Source organism: Copadichromis virginalis, linkage group LG7, assembly GCF_057382275.1.
Source record: "Copadichromis virginalis isolate Kocher_CV1m ecotype Utaka linkage group LG7, C_Virginalis_male_GT1.1, whole genome shotgun sequence".
Taxonomy (NCBI): domain Eukaryota; kingdom Metazoa; phylum Chordata; class Actinopteri; order Cichliformes; family Cichlidae; genus Copadichromis; species Copadichromis virginalis.
Window position 1 is genome coordinate 63,718,453 of NC_140624.1, and position 18,342 is coordinate 63,736,794.

Genomic DNA, 18,342 nt, shown 5'->3' on the forward strand with positions numbered 1-18,342 from the left:
CTCTGATGCGGGATGGACAGACTTGCTGTATTATGAGACAAAACACTAGACTGTCTCATTTTCCTCACATAGTTGTCCAGACGGCTCTGAACCTCAGCTGCAGTCCACTCCTCAGGGGCCTTCAGTTGAAAAGACAACGTAAGACTGTGGTCAGGACAGTGATTAATGAACATCGAAACAACCTCACTACTGGGGTCCTCTACCATCTTGCCGCGCCTGCGGAGACACTCATCAGCAGCATCAATAGACTTGTTCAACCGGATCCAGTAATCCATGGCGTTCTCACCTGGACGTGGCACAGTACTGTAGAAATCTTTCATGGGCAGGCTGGAATATGTCAAGTCGCTGAAGTTAGACCTCAGTATGTCAAACACAGCAGTAATAGGATCATTCCGATTCAACTCAGGGCGGCAACGAAGTGACACCTTGACCACATCTCTGGCTTTGCCAGTTAGTCTAGACATTAATATGGCAAACATTTCTTCATCTGTGTCACAGCTGATTCTGTGCAGATAACATCTCATCATGTCCTCCCATTCACCGATGGGAAATAGATCTGTGTTGTCACCCTTGAAGTATGGTGGAGCTTTGGTGTCTGACTGAACAACAACCTTCAGCTGGGACTGGTCATTGCAGCTCGAGGGCACATTCTGGGGAGACTGTGGCTGGGTGGGGGCTGGCTGGTGCATAGAGTTAAGAGAGGATGTGATATTTTCCCCAATTTGCTTTGCTAAGTCAGTGATCAAGCTGCTCAACATGTCACTAGTGACAGCCTGGGTGTGTGTTTGGCGTTCGCAAGCAGCTGGTGTGGAGCTAGCTGCTGGCATCAATGGTGAGTGCATCACTGGCTGGTCTACAGTGTGGGCACCAATACCCGGGACTACTGGCCTACCCCTCCCAAAAAACTTTGGAGCAATCTGATGACCCCTCCCCAAACCAAAGGTCATATTACTCCCCGCAGAGAACAGATCAGGCAAAGCGCTATCCACAGTTTCCTCACCTAACATGTTGGCCCAAGTGAGATATCACTGTTCAACAGCAAAAAAAAAAAAAACGAGCCTAACCCCCACACACAATTATGCAAAACTTCACAAAACAATGAAATGTGGGGAGAAGAAAAAAAACATCAAAGAATCAAAACACCATAGAAAATAAAATGTTGTTTTCTCCTCTCAATTAAAACAGGCTGTAAAAGCCAATATCAATAGAGAAAAAAAAATTACAATCCGTGCCTGTATAATTTGAGGCAACAATATGAAACAGTGACAGAAATGATCACCTACGTATTTGCCCTTTAAGTTCACACGTGACAGAGATGCCTGCAAGCCAAATTACGGGGCATCGATCACACACGCGATATAAAAACCTGTGAGTCAAAGCGCAGGGCACAGGATTCTGGCACACAGCTGCAGAGAGGAGGCGGGAAAACAGCGGCAGCAGAAGGAGGAGGGGTGGATCGCGGATTGGCGATGTGACGGGTCAGCGGCACCAAGTGTAACCGGTGTGCTTCTGCGTTGTGTCTGATAAAAAAGGTAAAAGAAAGAAAGACCTCCAAGTAAATAATTTGCCCACTCCAGCTCCTCTCCCACAGGGGAATTGTAGAAAAAGGGTGGCATTTATTTTTACATTAAACATAAAAGATGCATTTACACGTAACATATTTGACATAAGATAAAACAAAAACAACATGAAATCTGACATACCTGATAAAAAAGGTAAAAGAAAGAAAGACCTCCAAGTAAATAATTTGCCCACTCCAGCTCCTACGACCAAATACAGACAGTGGGGAAGAGGATTAGCTCAACCCACCACAGCTCCCAAGCTAGCAAGGAATACATATTCATGCTATCATTTATGGCGCCTAAAACACATTTATGACACACACATACTACACACTTATAACATCTTACAAAAACAGGCTCAATAATGACAATAACTGAATTAAAATCGCAATCATAAACATCAGGGTGGTTAAATACGAATTATGTGTGCTCTAAGGTGCTGGAAAGAAATGACACCCACCTCTCCCACAGGGGAATTGTAGAAAAAGGGGAGAGGCAAAAGGGGTACACTGTATTTATAGTATTGCACCAAAGAAGAAGAAAAGAATGAGGAGGGGCTCTAACTGATAATGAACACAACTACAGGCTTGGAGGTCCTAAAAGTCAGGTATAAAAGGAGAAGTTTGGCGGTTTAGAACACATTTTGTGTAATTATAACAATGTTATTTATGACTCTGTTACATAAGCATTTAAACACTGCAGAGAGTACAATTAACAGTAACAGTATTGTAGAAATTCATTTCACTGAAACAATAACGTGGCACACAGTGTGACGTCAAAAAATGCGCACACCTTTGACGCTGCGTTTTCTCAGTTTTTCTGGTCCACACGTAAATGCAAAAACGGAGTTTTCAAAAATCTTCGTTTTCAGTGACCAAAAACGGCGTTTACGTGTGGACGAAAGGTGCAAACGCATAGAAAAATCTGCGTTTTCAAAAATACCCGGGTACGTGTGGACGTAGCGCATGCACCAGTTTATTATATTTCCAGACTTGCTTTCGGCACAATTTACAGTGCACGCTACTCTGTTTTTTGTCAGACTTGAAATAGCCGAAATACCTTCACACTACAGAACTTCTATGGCTCTTCCGTTCGACAATCTCTCCAGCATTGGAACCATCATCTGTTTTCTCTTCGGTAACCTTTGGTCACGCTCTGTTGATTTTTCTAGTCGGCACACTCATTTCCTCCATTACCTGGTGGCTGGCTGCTTCCCAAACAAATACACATGTGCGGCTTGGCACTTGTGCTGTACGTAACAAGTCACGTGACGTGACGCTGGGGCTGTGATTGGTTCGGCTCTGCGCTACGTAATTTGGATTGGCTGTTCCTTTTTTTTTTTTTTTTTTTTTTTTTTTTTTTTTAAGAGGACAAGAGCGGCGAAGTCTATCGCGATAGTTTAATTTTTCTATCGAGAAAAAGTTATATCGCGATACATATCGTTATCGTTCTATCGCCCAGCTCTATGTTGAACTCATCCGGTCCGCAGACTTTACCACTAGGGAAAGAAAGGATAGCAGCTTTGACTTCTGTGATGCTGAAATCAGCATCAAGCACTTGGGTGGCAGATTCTGTAAGGGTTGGAATACTCAGAGAGTTAAGAAAGCTAAAAAGCTCAGAGTGAGTGGCGTTCGATTTAGAAGAATACAGTGTGCTGAAAAACTCAACAAATCTGTCATTAATCAGCTTAGGATCAGTAATTAATTCACCGGTAGAGGAGGCAATTATGTGTATGGTGCGATGGGCTTGCACATCTTTTAATTGTCTGGCAAATAATTTATGGGGTTTATCTCCCAACTCAAAGTGTCTTTGTTTCAATTTAATAATATCGCTACCGACTTGGGTTCCCAAAATATGATTGTATTCGAGTTTTAGTTTCAGAATAGCATTAGATATGTCCTCAGTATCAGATTGGCGAAGTGCCTCCTCTAATGTTGACAATTCAGACTCAATATGGGACAGACGATTTAATGTAGTTCTTTTCGAAAATGTTTGAAAGCAAATGATCTTGCCACGCAATGCTGCCTTAAAAGATTCCCAAAGAGTGGAATCAGAGACCTCACCATTGTCGTTATGTTTTAAGAAATCTGAAATCTCAGTGAAAACATAAGTGGAGAAAGTTTTGTCTGACAGAAGGGTAGAATTGAATTTCCAATTAAAAATTCGAGGCTGTAAATTAAAATCTATTTTCATGGTAAGTGGGGCATGGTCAGAAATCAAGATTTGATGATTAGCAGAGCTGACAATACTGGGTAGTAGTCTAGAATCTGTAACAAAGTAATCTATTCTGGTAAAGCTATGACATACAGATGAAAAAAAGGAATATTGCCTGTCATTTGGATGCTGAAGCCTCCAAACGTCTACCATGTTGTGTGATTTTACCAGATTGTTCAAAACTGCCGTGGATCTAGTAGTAGGGGCTATTTTTGTAGACGATCTACCCAAAACAGGATCAAAATAGCAGTTAAAATCGCCACCAATTATTATACTAGACATATTATATTCAGAAATTAGATAAAATATTTTGGAAAAGAAGTCAGGACAGTCAAAATTAGGGGCATAGATATTTAGCAAGACCAGTGGGAAAGAGTTAATGGACCCAGAGACCAAAACAAATCTCCCACCCGGATCAGTAACGACGGATCCAAATATAAATGGAGTGGTTTTCCGTATGAGTATAGCAACACCTCTGGCCTTAGATGTGAAAGTGGACTGGTAAACCTGCGACACCCAATTTGCTCTTAAACGTCTCTGTTCATTGGAGTGAATATGAGTTTCCTGAAGAAAAACGATATCAGAAGATAAATGCTTCAAATGTGACATAACCTTCCCACGTTTCAAAGCTCTGCCTAAGCCCTTGCAATTCCAGGATGTAAACGTCAAAGGACATGTTCCTAAACCAGTAGCATTGTTACCCCGCATCTAAATGAGAGGTGGTATGACATATGGACTGGTGAAAAATAATACAAAGGACTGGCATAAAAAAGGTTAAAACAAAATTAACACCAAGAACACTGAACCCCACCCCCCAAAAAGAAAAAGGCCGCAAAAAAGAACAAGAACCACTGCGGCCCATCCCAGCGTGCATTAAGGGGACTGCCGGGAAGAAGAGCACAAAACCTTCATATACGGCAGCTCCGCACCAGACTCCATTAATCAAAACTATAGTTACACCCATAAATCGACTGATTGGGTAAAAAAAAAAAAAGAAAAGAAAAAAAAGACGCAAACATATAAAATGACTTGTGTATAACCAAAGTTATAATATAAACGTTCTCAGTACTTCACGATAGAGAAAAGTTTTAAGACGTCGTAGCAAAAAAACAAAACAATGATAGAAATCAGATCACCACAGAAGCATTCAAAAAATGATTGAACGAATCGCGACTCTCACTAACAGTTCCAGGTGCTGGACTGTTTGAAGGCCCCACTTTGGATCACGTGAAGGACATTCAGTTTTTTGTTGCAAACTGTTTACAGAAAACGCACTATTGTCACACCACAGTGAGCCAGTTGCATGAACAGCAGCCTAATCAGACTTCTGTAGAGTCTCAGTTTTTTTGGAGTCTGCTTCTTGTGTCCAACAGGAAGAATTCTGTCCATAAACAAAGGATTTTAAAATGTACCATTTCTTTTTTTTCTTTTTACTTTTGTAAAGTAACCTAAAATTATTATTGCCTCAAAGGGATTTATACTCTGAGCTATGTTTTTTTTTTGTATTTTAAAAGCAGCCAACGAATTGTTAATGCATGATTAAAGTGAATTGGACTGGAAGGAGGCGTTGTTGGTAAATCTGCTAACTTTGTGGTGGAGGCTGTTGGACACAATGTTGGTACAAGGGGGGTCCTGAAAGCATGTACTGATTAGCTTCAGTTTCTTCTCTGAAGTTGCTCTGTTTCTCTTCAGATGTCTCTCAGACCAAGATTGAATGTGATGACAAGGGTGATGGATGGTGTGACATGTGCTGCTGGCCCACAGAACCAGGTGAGTATGCTGTCCATGTGCTCTGCAACAATGAGGACATCCAACACTCTCAGTTAAGATTAGTTTTCATGATTGTTGCTTCAAGGCCTGAGATTATGGTGGTGGGCTTGTGATGGACACACTTTTCATGGCTGAAACCTCTCCTGTAGAGGCTAAGCCTAGGCTTGAAGCCACTGGGGTGTTCGTTGGCGACGCGATGTCACTGGTATGCATGAAGTTATTAAACTTGATACAGTCCAATAACTTCATCCTTACTCATCTTGTCGCTAATTACGTGTGTCTACCTTAAATATCTTCACAAACTCAAAATGTGACCTCTAGCACCAAACGCTTGCTGCAGTTCTTGGTGTCAGAGGTGACACACAAGGTATCAGGTTTTCGCTGCAATTACTTTTTCATATAGGACCAAGTATGTTTGGATAGCGTTTTGCCCTTGAAAACTGCCGTTTAATATTAGACATTCTGTTATGTGAACGGCTGTGTGCAGGCAGGAAAAGGACCCAAAGGCAACAAAACTAGGAATACAAAATACTAGTGATGGCCCGCTTGAAGCTGAAGCTCCGGTGTGTGTCAAAAAAATCAACACACTGCTTCAGAAGCACTGTGTCGAAGCTTGATTCGTTTGGCCAGAGTCACGTGATCAGTGACGTCCGAAGCTTCATTTAGAACCTAACTGCTTCGGTGTCTGATTCAATGGTTTATAAGGAAATGAATCATTCGTGGGATTTGTGGAGCGTTTTGATGGTGACAGATAGCAAACCACTGATATTTCTACTGAGAGATTTGGAGCCAGCGAGGAATAGAGGGGGTTCTGTTGTGTGGGAGAATTTTGAGTTGATTTTTGTCAATCGGGTGGGTTTTCCAGCTTTGTGTTCTGGCCGTTTGCTTTTGTTTTGTGCCTGTTTATTATATCTGAAAACGGGAAAAAGGTGAAATGTCAAAAATCTGCTTCCATAATATATAAATATCATTAAATAACTTTAGAAAAACTTCCACTTGACTCTTTACATGTAATATTGTAAAATTATATATTTTATTGTTTAATTAATCTGAAAATGTTAGTCTGCCAAATGTGCAGCAATTGGATTTATTTATTCTCTTTATCTGATAGTTTGTGGGGCCCAGGTAGACTGTATAACTGCATCTCTACCAGTTTCTCTGCACTCCAGCCTCCTCTGTGCCATGTGAAGGGGTTTCCCTTAAGGCAGGAGAAATTATCTCCATGAAAAGGAACAGGTTCGGCCATCGCAGAGTGAAACAAATTCTCTTCTTAAATAAAAATGAAAAAGGGCTACTTTAAATGCATCATGTTTTTAATTTGCAAGTTCATAAGCATTTTCCTTTTCCATCTCACAATCAATTCTCCCCCCAGGTCAAAAATATGTCTGGGGAAATTTCCCTAATATAATATTATTTATAAATATACCCGTCTAGTGGTTAATTGCATAAGTGCATGGAGACAGGACCTCACAGCGGAAGCATACTCCATAATGTGTTGTACATTATCATATGTATATTATATGTAATGTGGTATTTTTCAATTATTTTATTTACCAACATCAAGAAGTCACAAGCAAAGAAAGACCACACAATGGTGCATGTTTAAACAAGGAGAGTTTACTGGTCAAAATTATTTATTAAACAAATAAACCACATTTTTTTAACCACCCAAAAATACACGTTTAAAGCAACACCGCGGCCCAATATCAGACAGAACTCCACTCTGTCAAGTGGGCAATCATTATGAAGCAACTGGTTTTATTTTGTGGATTCAAGCTGCTCTTAATATTTGTGGCCACCAGATGTCACCAGAGAGGACTGTGTTGAAAAGCTTTGAGTAATGAACCATTTTTCAACACAAGCTTCAGAAAGATTCATTTGGCCATCACTACAAAATACACTTACGCAGACAGAACACACAGCTAGATGGCTCACAGCACAAACACAGGGAAACACAGGGCTTAAATACACAGAGGGAGCAATCAGGGAATGGGTAACAGGAAGGAAACACAGCTAGGGCAAATCAGGCCTAACGAGACAAAGGAAGCAAAACCAGACGCATTTACATGAGACACCGACTTTCAAAGTAAAACAGGAAACAAAACACAGAGACGCGAACTTGACAAGGGGATACAGCTGACAGGGGAGACAGAGCAACTAGAGAACACAGAGACATAAACCATAAGACAGAACTCAAAGAAACCAAAGACTGGAAATGATCAATAATATAATAAACTCAAAACCCTGGGTCAACGACCCAGGCATCCTAACACGTTCTTGTCTAATGTTATAAATGTATTGATCTGAAACGTGTAAGTGTGACAAATATGGAATAAGATACGAAAGCAGAAAGGAGGCAAATACTTGTTCACAGCGCTATAGTCTGTAAATGGTCTTCTTTTGGCTATAGTAGATCTTTTACTTGTTCATTTTTTAATTGTTTGTTAAAATTGTTTTTTTTCGATCATATTGAGTATAGAGGAATGCAACTGTGAGCTTTAGCGATTAGCCCGTTTCAACAGGACCATGAGGACCTGATGTGTGAGACAGCAGGGTGCTGCCACTGGTGTTGTAATGTGTGATTTAGTTCCTCCTAACATTTCAGTTTGCTTCCAGTATCTATCCTCTGTGATTACTGGCTCTTTAGACAGATTTAATAGAAGTGTGTGAGCTATTGGCTCAGTATAAAGGGTCAGTAGTGTTTGGTTTGAGATCAGCGAGCTGGAGCCCACTGGAGAGTGAGTATCCACCTGGAGTGTTATATTCACGCACAAGCTTTAAAGGAACCATAAAAATTATCTCCACGAAGAATATTATAAGTTGGGATGTTGTGTCACCTCCTCCCTCCATGCACAGGTACATCCCAGCCATCGTGGATCACAGTGGAGGCCTGCCCTGTCATGGTACCTACCTGCTGCACCAGGTACAGGATTGGTGCACATGTTGTTTTCTTATTACTCGCACAGTGGTAACTGCTTCCTTTGTACACAGTTGAATATCTTCTTTTAAAGCGTAATGTTGCTCTAGCTGTGCTCACTGTGATCCTGAGCTCCTGTTATGTTTGCTGCAGGAGATCCAGCGGAGGATCAGAGTGACCCTCATCCACGAGAAGGGCAGCGAGCTCCATTGGAAAGATGTTCATGAGGTGGTTGTAGGTGAGCAGCCTACAGAAAACAAAAACCCCAAAGCACAGAAACAATGTTTTATAGTGTTTGTGTGCTTTTGATAGAGGAAGACAGGACAGAACATCATTAAAGGGATTTGACTTTGTGAGATCACACTGAAAACGCACCACTCGGTTCAGCTGCTGACTCTGAAGCCAACAGGCTCTTGAGTGTGGATGATTGTGTTGGTACTGGATGCTGTGATAAAACAGCTGTTCTGATCTGTCTTCATTCATGCCTGTCGTTATTGAGCCTCCTATTCAATTCAATTCATTTTATTTATATAGCGCCAAATCACAACATAAGTCGCCTCAAGGCACTTCATAGATACAGAGAAAAACCCAACAATCATATGACCCCCTATGAGCAAGCACTTTGGCAACAGTGGGAAGGAAAAACTCCCTTTTAACAGGAAGAAACCTCCGGCAGAACCAGGCTCAGGGAGGGGCGGCCATCTGCTGCGACCGGTTGGGGTGAGAGAAGGAAGACAGGATAAAAGACATGCTGTGGAAGAGAGACAGAGGTTAATAACATATATGATTCAATGCAGAGAGGTCTGTTAATACATAGTGAGTGAGAAAGGTGACTGGAAAGGAAAAACTCAATGCATCATGGGAATCCCCCGGCAGCCTACGTCTATTGCAGCATAACTAAGGGAGGATTCAGGGTCACCTGGTCCAGCCTAACTATATGCTTTAGCAAAAAGGAAAGTTTTAAGCCTAATCTTGAAAGTAGAGATAGTGTCTGTCTCCTGAATCCAAACTGGAAGCTGGTTCCACAGAAGAGGGGCCTGAAAACTGAAGGTTCTCCCTCCCATTCTACTTTTAAATACTCTAGGAACAACAAGTAGGCCTGCAGTGCGAGAGCGAAGTGCTCTAATAGGGTGATATGGTACTACAAGGTCATTAAGATAAGATGGGGCCTGATTATTTAAGACCTTATATGTGAGGAGCAGGATTTTGAATTCAATTCTGGATTTAACAGGAAGCCAATGAAGGGAAGCCAAAACAGGAGAAATATGCTCTCTCTTTCTAGTCCCTGTCAGGACTCTTGCTGCAGCATTTTGGATTAGCTGAAGGCTTTTCAGTGAGTTTTTTGGACATCCTGATAATAATGAATTACAGTAGTCCAGCCTGGAAGTAATAAATGCATGAACTAGTTTTTCAGCGTCACTCTGAGACAGGATATTTCTAATTTTAGAGATGTTGCGCAAATGGAAGAAAGCAGTCTTACATATTTGTTTAATATGTGCATTGAAAGACATGTCCTGGTCAAAAATGACTCCAAGGTTCCTCACAGCGTTACTGGAGGCCAAGGTAATGCCATCCAGAGTAAGAATCTGGTTAGCTACCATATTTCTAGGCTTTTCAGGGCCGAGTACAATAACCTCAGTTTTATCTGAATTAAGAAGCAGAAAGTTAGCGGCCATCCAGGTCTTTATGTCTTTAAGACATTCCTGCAGTTTAACTAATTGGTGTGTATTATCTGGCTTCATAGATAGATAGAGCTGGGTGTCATCTGCATAGCAGTGAAAATCTATGCTATGTCTTCTAATGATACTGCCTAAGGGAAGCATGTATAATGTAAACAGAATTGGTCCTAGCACTGAACCCTGTGGAACTCCATAATTAACCTCACTGTGTGAAGAGGACTCTCCATTTACATGCACAAACTGGAGTCTATTAGATAGATATGATACAAACCACTGCAGTGCAGTACCTGTAATATCTACAGCATGTTCTAATCGCTCTAATATGATATTATGGTCGACAGTATCGAATGCTGCACTAAGGTCTAGCAGGACAAGCACAGAGATGAGTCCACTGTCAGAGGCCATAAGAAGATCTTTTATAGCCTTCACTAAAGCTGTTTCTGTGCTGTGATGAGCTCTTAAACCTGACTGAAACTCTTCAAATAAACCATTCCTCTGCAGATGATCTGTTAGCTGTTTGACAACTACTCTTTCAAGGATTTTTGATATGAAAGGAAGGTTGGAGATTGGCCTATAATTAGCTGAGACTGCTGGGTCTAGAGATGGCTTTTTGAGTAAAGGTTTAACTACAGCCAGCTTGAAGGCCTGTGGTACATAGCCGATCATTAGAGATAGGTTGATCATATTTAAGATCGAAGAATTAATTAATGGCAGGACTTCTTTGAGCAGTTTTGTAGGAATGGGGTCTAAAAGACACGCTGATGGTTTGGAGGAAGTAATTATTGAAGTTAACTCAGAAAGATCAATTAGAGAAAAAGAGTCTAACTTAACATCAATGGTACTAAGAGTAGCTGTAGATAATATTACATCTGTGGGATGATTACTGGTAATTTTTTCTCTAATGATAAAAATTTTATTTGTGAAGAAGTTCATGAAGTCATTACTAGTTAACGTTAAAGGGATTGTTGGCTCAAAAGAGCTCTGACTTTTTGTCAGCCTGGCTACAGTGCTGAAGAGAAACCTGGGGTTGTTCTTATTTTCTTCAATCAGTGATGAATAGTAAGATGTTCTGGCTTTGTGGAGGGCTTTCTTATAAAGCAACAAACTATTTCTCCAGGCTAAATGATGATCCTCTAAATTTGTGACACGCCATTTCCTCTCCAGATTACGAGTCATCTGCTTTAAGGTACGTGTTTGAGAATTATACCACGGAGTCAGGTACTTCTGATTTGAGACCTTAGTTTTCACAGGAGCTACAGTATCCAGAGTTGTACGTAGTGAGGAGGTGAAATTATTAACAAGATAATCGACCTCTGTTGGAGTAGCGTTCAGATAGCTGCTCTGCTCTATGTTGGTACAGGGCATTGAAGATGATAACAGTGGGTGGATTATATTCTTAAACTTAGTTACAGCGCTTTCAGAAAGACATCTACTTTGATAAAGTCTACTCTCCACCGCTGTGTAATCAATTACTGTAAATGTAAATGTAAACTCCAAACCAGTAAAAGCGATCTTTGGAGGCAGCACCCTTTTTAGTACTTTGCTGTATTTGTTTGTGATTGTGTGACACTGAACCACAGTGCTATGTATATCCTCTGTAACACTCAGACGTTCCCAGAGCAATGTTTCCCCCTCAGCTGTTTCTCACTATAGAGTCTTTCCTCAGTAACAATGAGGCCAATGAGGCACCAGCAGAGCATATCTGGCTCTCAGTCTGTGGCTGATAGTGCCCCCTGCTGTTAATAACAGGAACAGTGTAACTGTTTTTCAATAGATTCGACACCACAGTGTCTGCTCCCACCCCCACAACCTCACCTGCAGTCAGCCTGGAATCCAGAGCCACACCACTGTGCCAGCCTCTCTCTTCACATGTTGCCTCCTGTGAGATTCCTGACACCCCTCCCCCACCCATCACCTTCACTCAATACCAGGTTGAGATGCAAATGAGGAGACTTCACTCAGGCAAGTCTGCTGGACCAGACGGAGTGAGTCCCCTTGTCCTCAAGGCCTGTGCCCCCCAGCTGTGTGGAGTCTTTCATAAACTGTTTATGCTGAGTCTGAGTCTGCAGAGGGTCCCGGTGATGTGGAAGACATCATGCCTCGTCCCTGTACCAAAGACGCCTCGTCCCAGTGGCCCCCAGGATTACAGGCCCGTGGCACTGACCTCCCACATCATGAAGACCCTGGAAAGGCTCATCCTGGACCAGCTGCGACCCATAGTAAGACCACATCTGGATCCCCTTCAGTTCGCTTATCAGCCTCGTCTCGGAACAGAGGACGCCATCATCTACCTGCTCAATCGTGTCTACACCCATCTGGACCAGCCGGCGAGCACTGTGAGGGTCATGTTTTTTGACTTTTCCAGTGCTTTCAACACCATCAGGCCGACCCTCCTGGGTGATAAGTTAGCAGCGATGCAGGTGGATGCTTCTCTGGTGTCCTGGATTGTTGATTACCTGACAGGAAGACCACAATATGTACGTCTCCCACAGTGTGTGTCTGACAAGGTGATTAGCAACACAGGGGCACCACAGGGGACTGTCCTCTCCCCCTTCCTCTTCACCCTCTACACCACAGACTTCAGCCACTGCACAGAGACCTGCCATCTTCAGAAGTTTTCTGATGACTCTGCGGTGGTTGGATGCATCAGCAGGGATGATGAGACAGAGTACCGGGCTGTGGTCGACTCCTTTGTCACGTGGTGTGAGCAGAATCATCTGCAGCTCAACGTGGCAAAGACCAAGGAACTGATCGTGGACTTCAGGAAGACCAGGAAACACTTGACCCCTGTTTCAATCCAGGGGGTCAGTGTTGACATTGTGGAGGACTATAAATACCTTGGAGTACACATTGACAATAAACTGGACTGGGCTAAAAACACCACAGCACTTTACAGGAAGGGCCAGAGTCGTCTCTATTTTTTGAGGCGACTGAGGTCCTTCAACATCTGCCAGAAAATGCTGAGGATTTTCTATGAGTCTGTGGTGGCCAGTGCGATCCTCTATGCTGTTGCATGCTGGGGGAGCAGGCTGAGGGTCGCAGATGCCAACAGACTTAATAAACTGATCCGTAAGGCCAGCAATGTTGTGGGGGATGGAGCTGGACTCCCTCAAGGTGGTGTCGGAGAGGCGGATGCTGTCCAAGATAAAGACAATGTTGGATAACACCTCCCACCCACTCCATGACATGTTGGTCAGTCACAGGAGCTCGTTCAGTGAGAGACTGAGATTACCGAAAAGCACCACTGAACGACACAGGAAATCATTCCTGCCTGTGGCCATCTCCCTGTACAACGCATCCACTTAACACACTGTTTGCTGCTACAACTACACATGTTTCTTTTCCAAATATTTATTTATAAGTGACTTATGTATGTATGTATGTATATATATGTATATATTGTACTATTCTTAGTTAGCGTATTGTCTGTCTTGTCTTAATGTTGGTTTAAAATGGAGCACTGTAACAAAAAATAATTTCCCCCAGGGATCAATAAAGTATTCTGATTCTGATTTGTATGGAGCTCATAGTGATGGTCTTAAGATTGCTGCTTCAAGGCAGTAATTTGTATCCATGTGTGCTGTCTATTCTGAGCATATGCAGTTATGTGAGCTCTCTGGATTTATGTATCAGGACATAATTAAAAAAAATCAGGTCCTTAGTAGGTCTTAATATGAGGTAAATGCAACCTCAGATGAACAACACATAACACTTTATACCAGGTCATTATTTATTTAACACACACTGAGCTGAAATTCAGATGTTTCAAAAACTAAGTACATCCAAGACTATTTCCATAATTATTTAAGAGGGTCAGTATTAGCCAAGTGCTAATCAAGTGCACTAGATCATCAGTAAGTGTAACCACTACTGTCAGTTTGCTGGTGTAGCGTATTCAGGTAAGCGGTAACATTATGAGGAGGAGAGAAGCAGTTGTTGATACCCATGAATGTGGGAAGGCTTTGAAGTCGATCATTTTGCAGCAAGAAAATTTATTCGCAAGTTAAAAAAATCAAAGACTGTTTCCAATCTTACCAGGAGTGGACGTCCCAGAAAATTCACCCCAGACATCTGAGGCTCTACAGGCATGCTAAATGTTGGAGTTCATGGCAGTGCAATTAGAAACAGACTCAACAAATATGGCCTGTTTGGAAAGACTTCCAGGAGAAACCATTTTCCCTCTAAATACAACATGGCAGCATGGGTTAGGTTTGCAAAGTTGAAAAGCTAAGCCCTAATGCACAGCTTCAACATTGGTGAAAACCAAACACGGCATATCAGCAAAAACACCTCATACCAACGGTTTTGCTCGGGTGATGATTATTTGGGCTTTTTTTGCTGCCAAAGAAGCTGCAAAGTGTCCAGGTCACTGAGTGAGCCATGAAGTATTCTAGAGTCAAAGAGATCATTGTTGGGTCAGTGACTCCAGAGCGCAGCAGCAAAGCAACAACAGAGTGGTGCTGCAGTGGCTCAAAGTTGAGACTTCAACATAATTGAACGTTAAGAAAGCTGTGAATGAATAAATATCTGCAAACTTCAATGAACCGAAGAAACATTGTAAAGACAAACGGGCCAGAAATCCATCCACACTGCTGTGAAACACTAATAAAAAATGATTACCTCAAGCTTTTGCTGCTAAAGTTGGTTCTATCAGCTGCTGAATCACAGGATGTACTTGGTTATAGTCATTTGTGCATTTTGGGTTGCTTTAAATAAATAATGATGTGTTGTAATCATCCAGATCTAGAACCTTAAACTGCTTTTTCACGTGTCTGTAAATGAATTTCTTTCTTATCATTGGTGTCGGCTGACACTTGACACTCTGTGGCTCCTGATTTGTCTGTTGTCAAGGTCTCACCTCAGTGTGATTCCTCACGTTTTGTCATGATTAAAGGATGAATGTGAACACCGCTTCAGTCACTGTGTTCACTTCCTGATATGTCAGAACTGCGCTCACGTCACTCACTTTTTTTAACAACATGACACACTGCTGTAAACAGAGACCCTGTAATGTTAGCACCAAGTAGGACTTCATAAAAAATAATGCTGTCAAGCTAACTTTTGCTCTTTCTGTCTTTTTCAGGACTTTGAGGCAGTGTGGGACAGCTCCCTGCACAACTCCCTCCTGCTCAACCGCGTCACTCCCTATGGAGAGAAGATCTACATGACCTTATCTGCGTATCTGGAGGTCAGCCGCTGCTCCGCCATGTTGTACCTGTTTGTACGTGTTTTTAAGTCTCTTGATGTCATCGTGTCTAACACACACCCTTTATCTCCTCTCTGCAGCTGGACCATTGCATCCAGCCTGCCATTATCACCAAAGACCTCTGCACGGTCTTTTAATCCCAAGACGCCAAGATTTCCCCACCCCGTTCTCTCAAGAACCTCTTTGGGACTGGATACTCCAAAACTCCTGACTGGTAAATCTGGGCTGCTGCACTGTGGCCATCTCTGTTTCACAATCAAAGATATCTGCCCTGTTACAAAGTTTCCTTCTTCATAACTTCTGCTTCATTATAGCAACCGAGTGACTGGGATCTACGAGCTGAGCTTGTGTAAGACGTCTGACACTGGAAGCCCAGGTGAGCAGACATGAAACATGAGGGCTCATGTCCTGAGCAGGGATGCAGAGGAGGACGGTCCTGGACACATCATGTTATTTGTCTCCTGAAATGAGTTTCATTCTATTTTTTATTATTTTTTGTTGTTGTTGGTTTTTTATTAAATTAAGATGCTTGCATGATAATTTCCCCCAGGGATCAATAAAGTATTCTGATTCTGATTCTGATTCTGATACCTGCAGCAGTCCTCAGGAGAAGACCAGGTTTGCTCAGTTTAAAACAAAAAACAAAAATGAACCAAATCAGCCAGCTTACATTTGAAACCATGAAGGAAAAATCTACAGTTATCTCCAAGTGACGTGTTAGTTTACGCTCTGCTGCCTAAACCATAGCTGCTAATAGATTTATAGGGTATTTTTCTTCTGGCAGTGAATTTACATCAGGCTGAACCGTCTCTGAAACAAAAACTCAAAGTGGGAATGAACTTTGACAGGAGGGCCATGCCCGATTTCCTCTGTCATCCACGTCATACTTAGATCCTCCTCAATCTGTGTACATACGCCACCTCTAAACCGCCGATAGTGCCAGTGTCAGTTAGTGAGTCAGTAAAATACTCATGCATTTGTGTTAACATAAAAACTGCAGACTAACTAGAGACAAACAAGCGAGGATCGCTTCATATCTCAGCAGTTTAAAAAACAAACAATGACCGATTGTTCCTGCAGGAGTAGATTCGGGCCCCTTTTTGCTTTTTCATCCCAAGGAATAAAAACAGGGTTACAAGGAGATGAGGAGGACTAGGAGGATGAAAACGAACTAAAGAGAGAACTTGATTTGTACATGCGGTCTGTTCTGGGATCAGTGTGTGTCACGGACCCGGTTCCAGGGACTCGGGGTCCGTGTGCAGTATGGACTTGTTGTTGTTGTTATTATTATTATTATTATTATTATATTATATGTATGTGTTCTGTGCTTCTGCTGTCCTGTGTCCATGCTTGTGTTTTGGCAGGTGTGTGGGTGCAGTCATGGCAGGCACTTTCAGCTCTGGTGAGTGTGGCCTTGCCAGCTACCGGTCACACCCAGGAATCTCCACACATACCTGGTGTCATGGTCCTGAGTCTGAGGACTCGATGTTTTGTGTTTCTTTATATTCTTCTATATACTTGTTTATTCTGCCTTGTCTTTTGTTTAGGTTTGCTATGTGTTAGTGTGCTTGTTTCATGCCTGCCTGTGTTCCCTCTGTCTGTCCATGGTGTCACTGTGTCTGCTCGTGAGTCTGCCTGCCAAGTTCAGTGTCCGTTCTGGTTCTGTCTGTTAGTTTCCTGTTTTATTCTGAAAGTTCATGTCTCATATCAATGTGTTCAGTTTTACCTTTCCCCTGTCTCGTTAGCCTAATTTCTCCCAGCTGTGTCTCCCTCCTGTTGCTCATTTCCTAATTACTCCCCTGTGTATTTAAGCCCTGTGTTTTCCTGTGCTCCCTGTCGTGTCGTACCCTCATGCTGTGTGTTTCTACCTGTAGCTCCCTGTGTGTTTTGTTAGAGTCTTCCCAGTTTAGATTTTGTTGTTTTTTGTGTTCAGCAATAAAAGCTGCCATTTTGAGTTCCGTCCTGTCTCCAGTGAGTTTGCGTTTCGGTCCAATTCCTGCCGGCACACAGCCGTACTATGACACCTGGTGCCGATCTAGCTTCATCAGAGGAGCTTCAAAACAGTGTGGCTGAGAGCTCCTCGACGCTGGATCGTTGACTTCCCGTCAGTCTCGGTTTATGTGCAAGGTCTGGCGTCAGGTGTTGTACTCACGGCTGCCTTTGTGTTTCCCCAGGAGGAATTGTGGAGACCAGGAAGCAGCACACGGACAGTACACAGGGAACGGGCACGGAGCACGGGTTAAAGGAGAAGACACGGAACAGGAGTCGGGATCGCACAAGGTATTTATTGTTGCTTGGATTTACACCACTGTAAATAAACGCACTGCCTTCATCATCAAGTCCTGCATTTTGGGTCCTCATTCCTCTGACAGCTTCTGAAGTCGTTCAAAGTTGCTTAGCCCTTTGAACGACTTCAGAAGCTGTCTTTTTTATGTTTGTCTTCAGAGTTTAGGAACTGTTTGCCTGTCAAACCATGGACCATGAGCATGGAGCGGGAGTCAGGAGCACGTTCACCAAAACCACTTCTTTCCTTCTGTTTCACGATTGTTCACATTTCTCACTGTAAATAAACACACCGACTCTGATGGGAAAATCCTGCATTTGGTCCCGGTTCTTGCCACGCATCTTGACATAAGTAATAAACACTTTGATTTAGAAACTGCATTTTGTGTTCACTTGTGTTATCATTATCTAATATTTAAATTTGTTTAATGATCTGAAACAGTTTTTCACATCACTGTACGTACGTAGAAGTTCTGCTCAAACTCTATGAACAGAATCTTTCAAACAAATGTGAAACAAGCTGTCACTGCATCTGTACTAATGCTCAGTTTGTAAGTACAGACATGATGCCTTATGCTACAAAACAACCCTAAGAGATGCGGTTAATATATTGACCAGTTGGGTAAACTTGTCAACACTGTTCTTCAGAGGATAAAGTGCTGGTGCTGTGTTCCACCACCAGACTTGCACACAATGTTGCAGAGATGTGCC

The 18,342-nt window shown here is 42.4% G+C and overlaps 1 protein-coding gene across 1 annotated transcript; it reads left to right on the forward strand.

The window, feature by feature from the left end:
* Positions 1-756: 756 nt before the first annotated feature.
* Positions 757-18,012, forward strand: LOC146706530 (uncharacterized). The gene is made up of 9 exons (XM_085461047.1): positions 757-832; positions 5,430-5,655; positions 8,237-8,284; positions 8,403-8,469; positions 8,617-8,701; positions 15,226-15,330; positions 15,429-15,562; positions 15,663-17,628; positions 17,721-18,012. Exons 1-6 carry the CDS (start codon positions 757-759, stop codon positions 15,231-15,233), a joined length of 510 nt encoding a protein of 169 aa, XP_085317173.1. The 3' UTR covers positions 15,234-15,330; positions 15,429-15,562; positions 15,663-17,628; positions 17,721-18,012.
* The last annotated feature ends 330 nt before the right edge of the window (positions 18,013-18,342 follow it).

Excerpts from the sequence above, each read along its gene's own strand:
- LOC146706530 (XM_085461047.1), top strand. The coding sequence starts at position 757 with ATGTCACTAGTGACAGCCTGGGTGTGTGTTTGGCGTTCGCAAGCAGCT. Across the intron at positions 833-5,429 it reads GCTAGCTGCTGGCATCAATG|CTTCAGTTTCTTCTCTGAAG; the intron begins GTGAGTGCATCA and ends TGTACTGATTAG. Across the intron at positions 8,470-8,616 it reads GTACCTACCTGCTGCACCAG|GAGATCCAGCGGAGGATCAG; the intron begins GTACAGGATTGG and ends TGTTTGCTGCAG.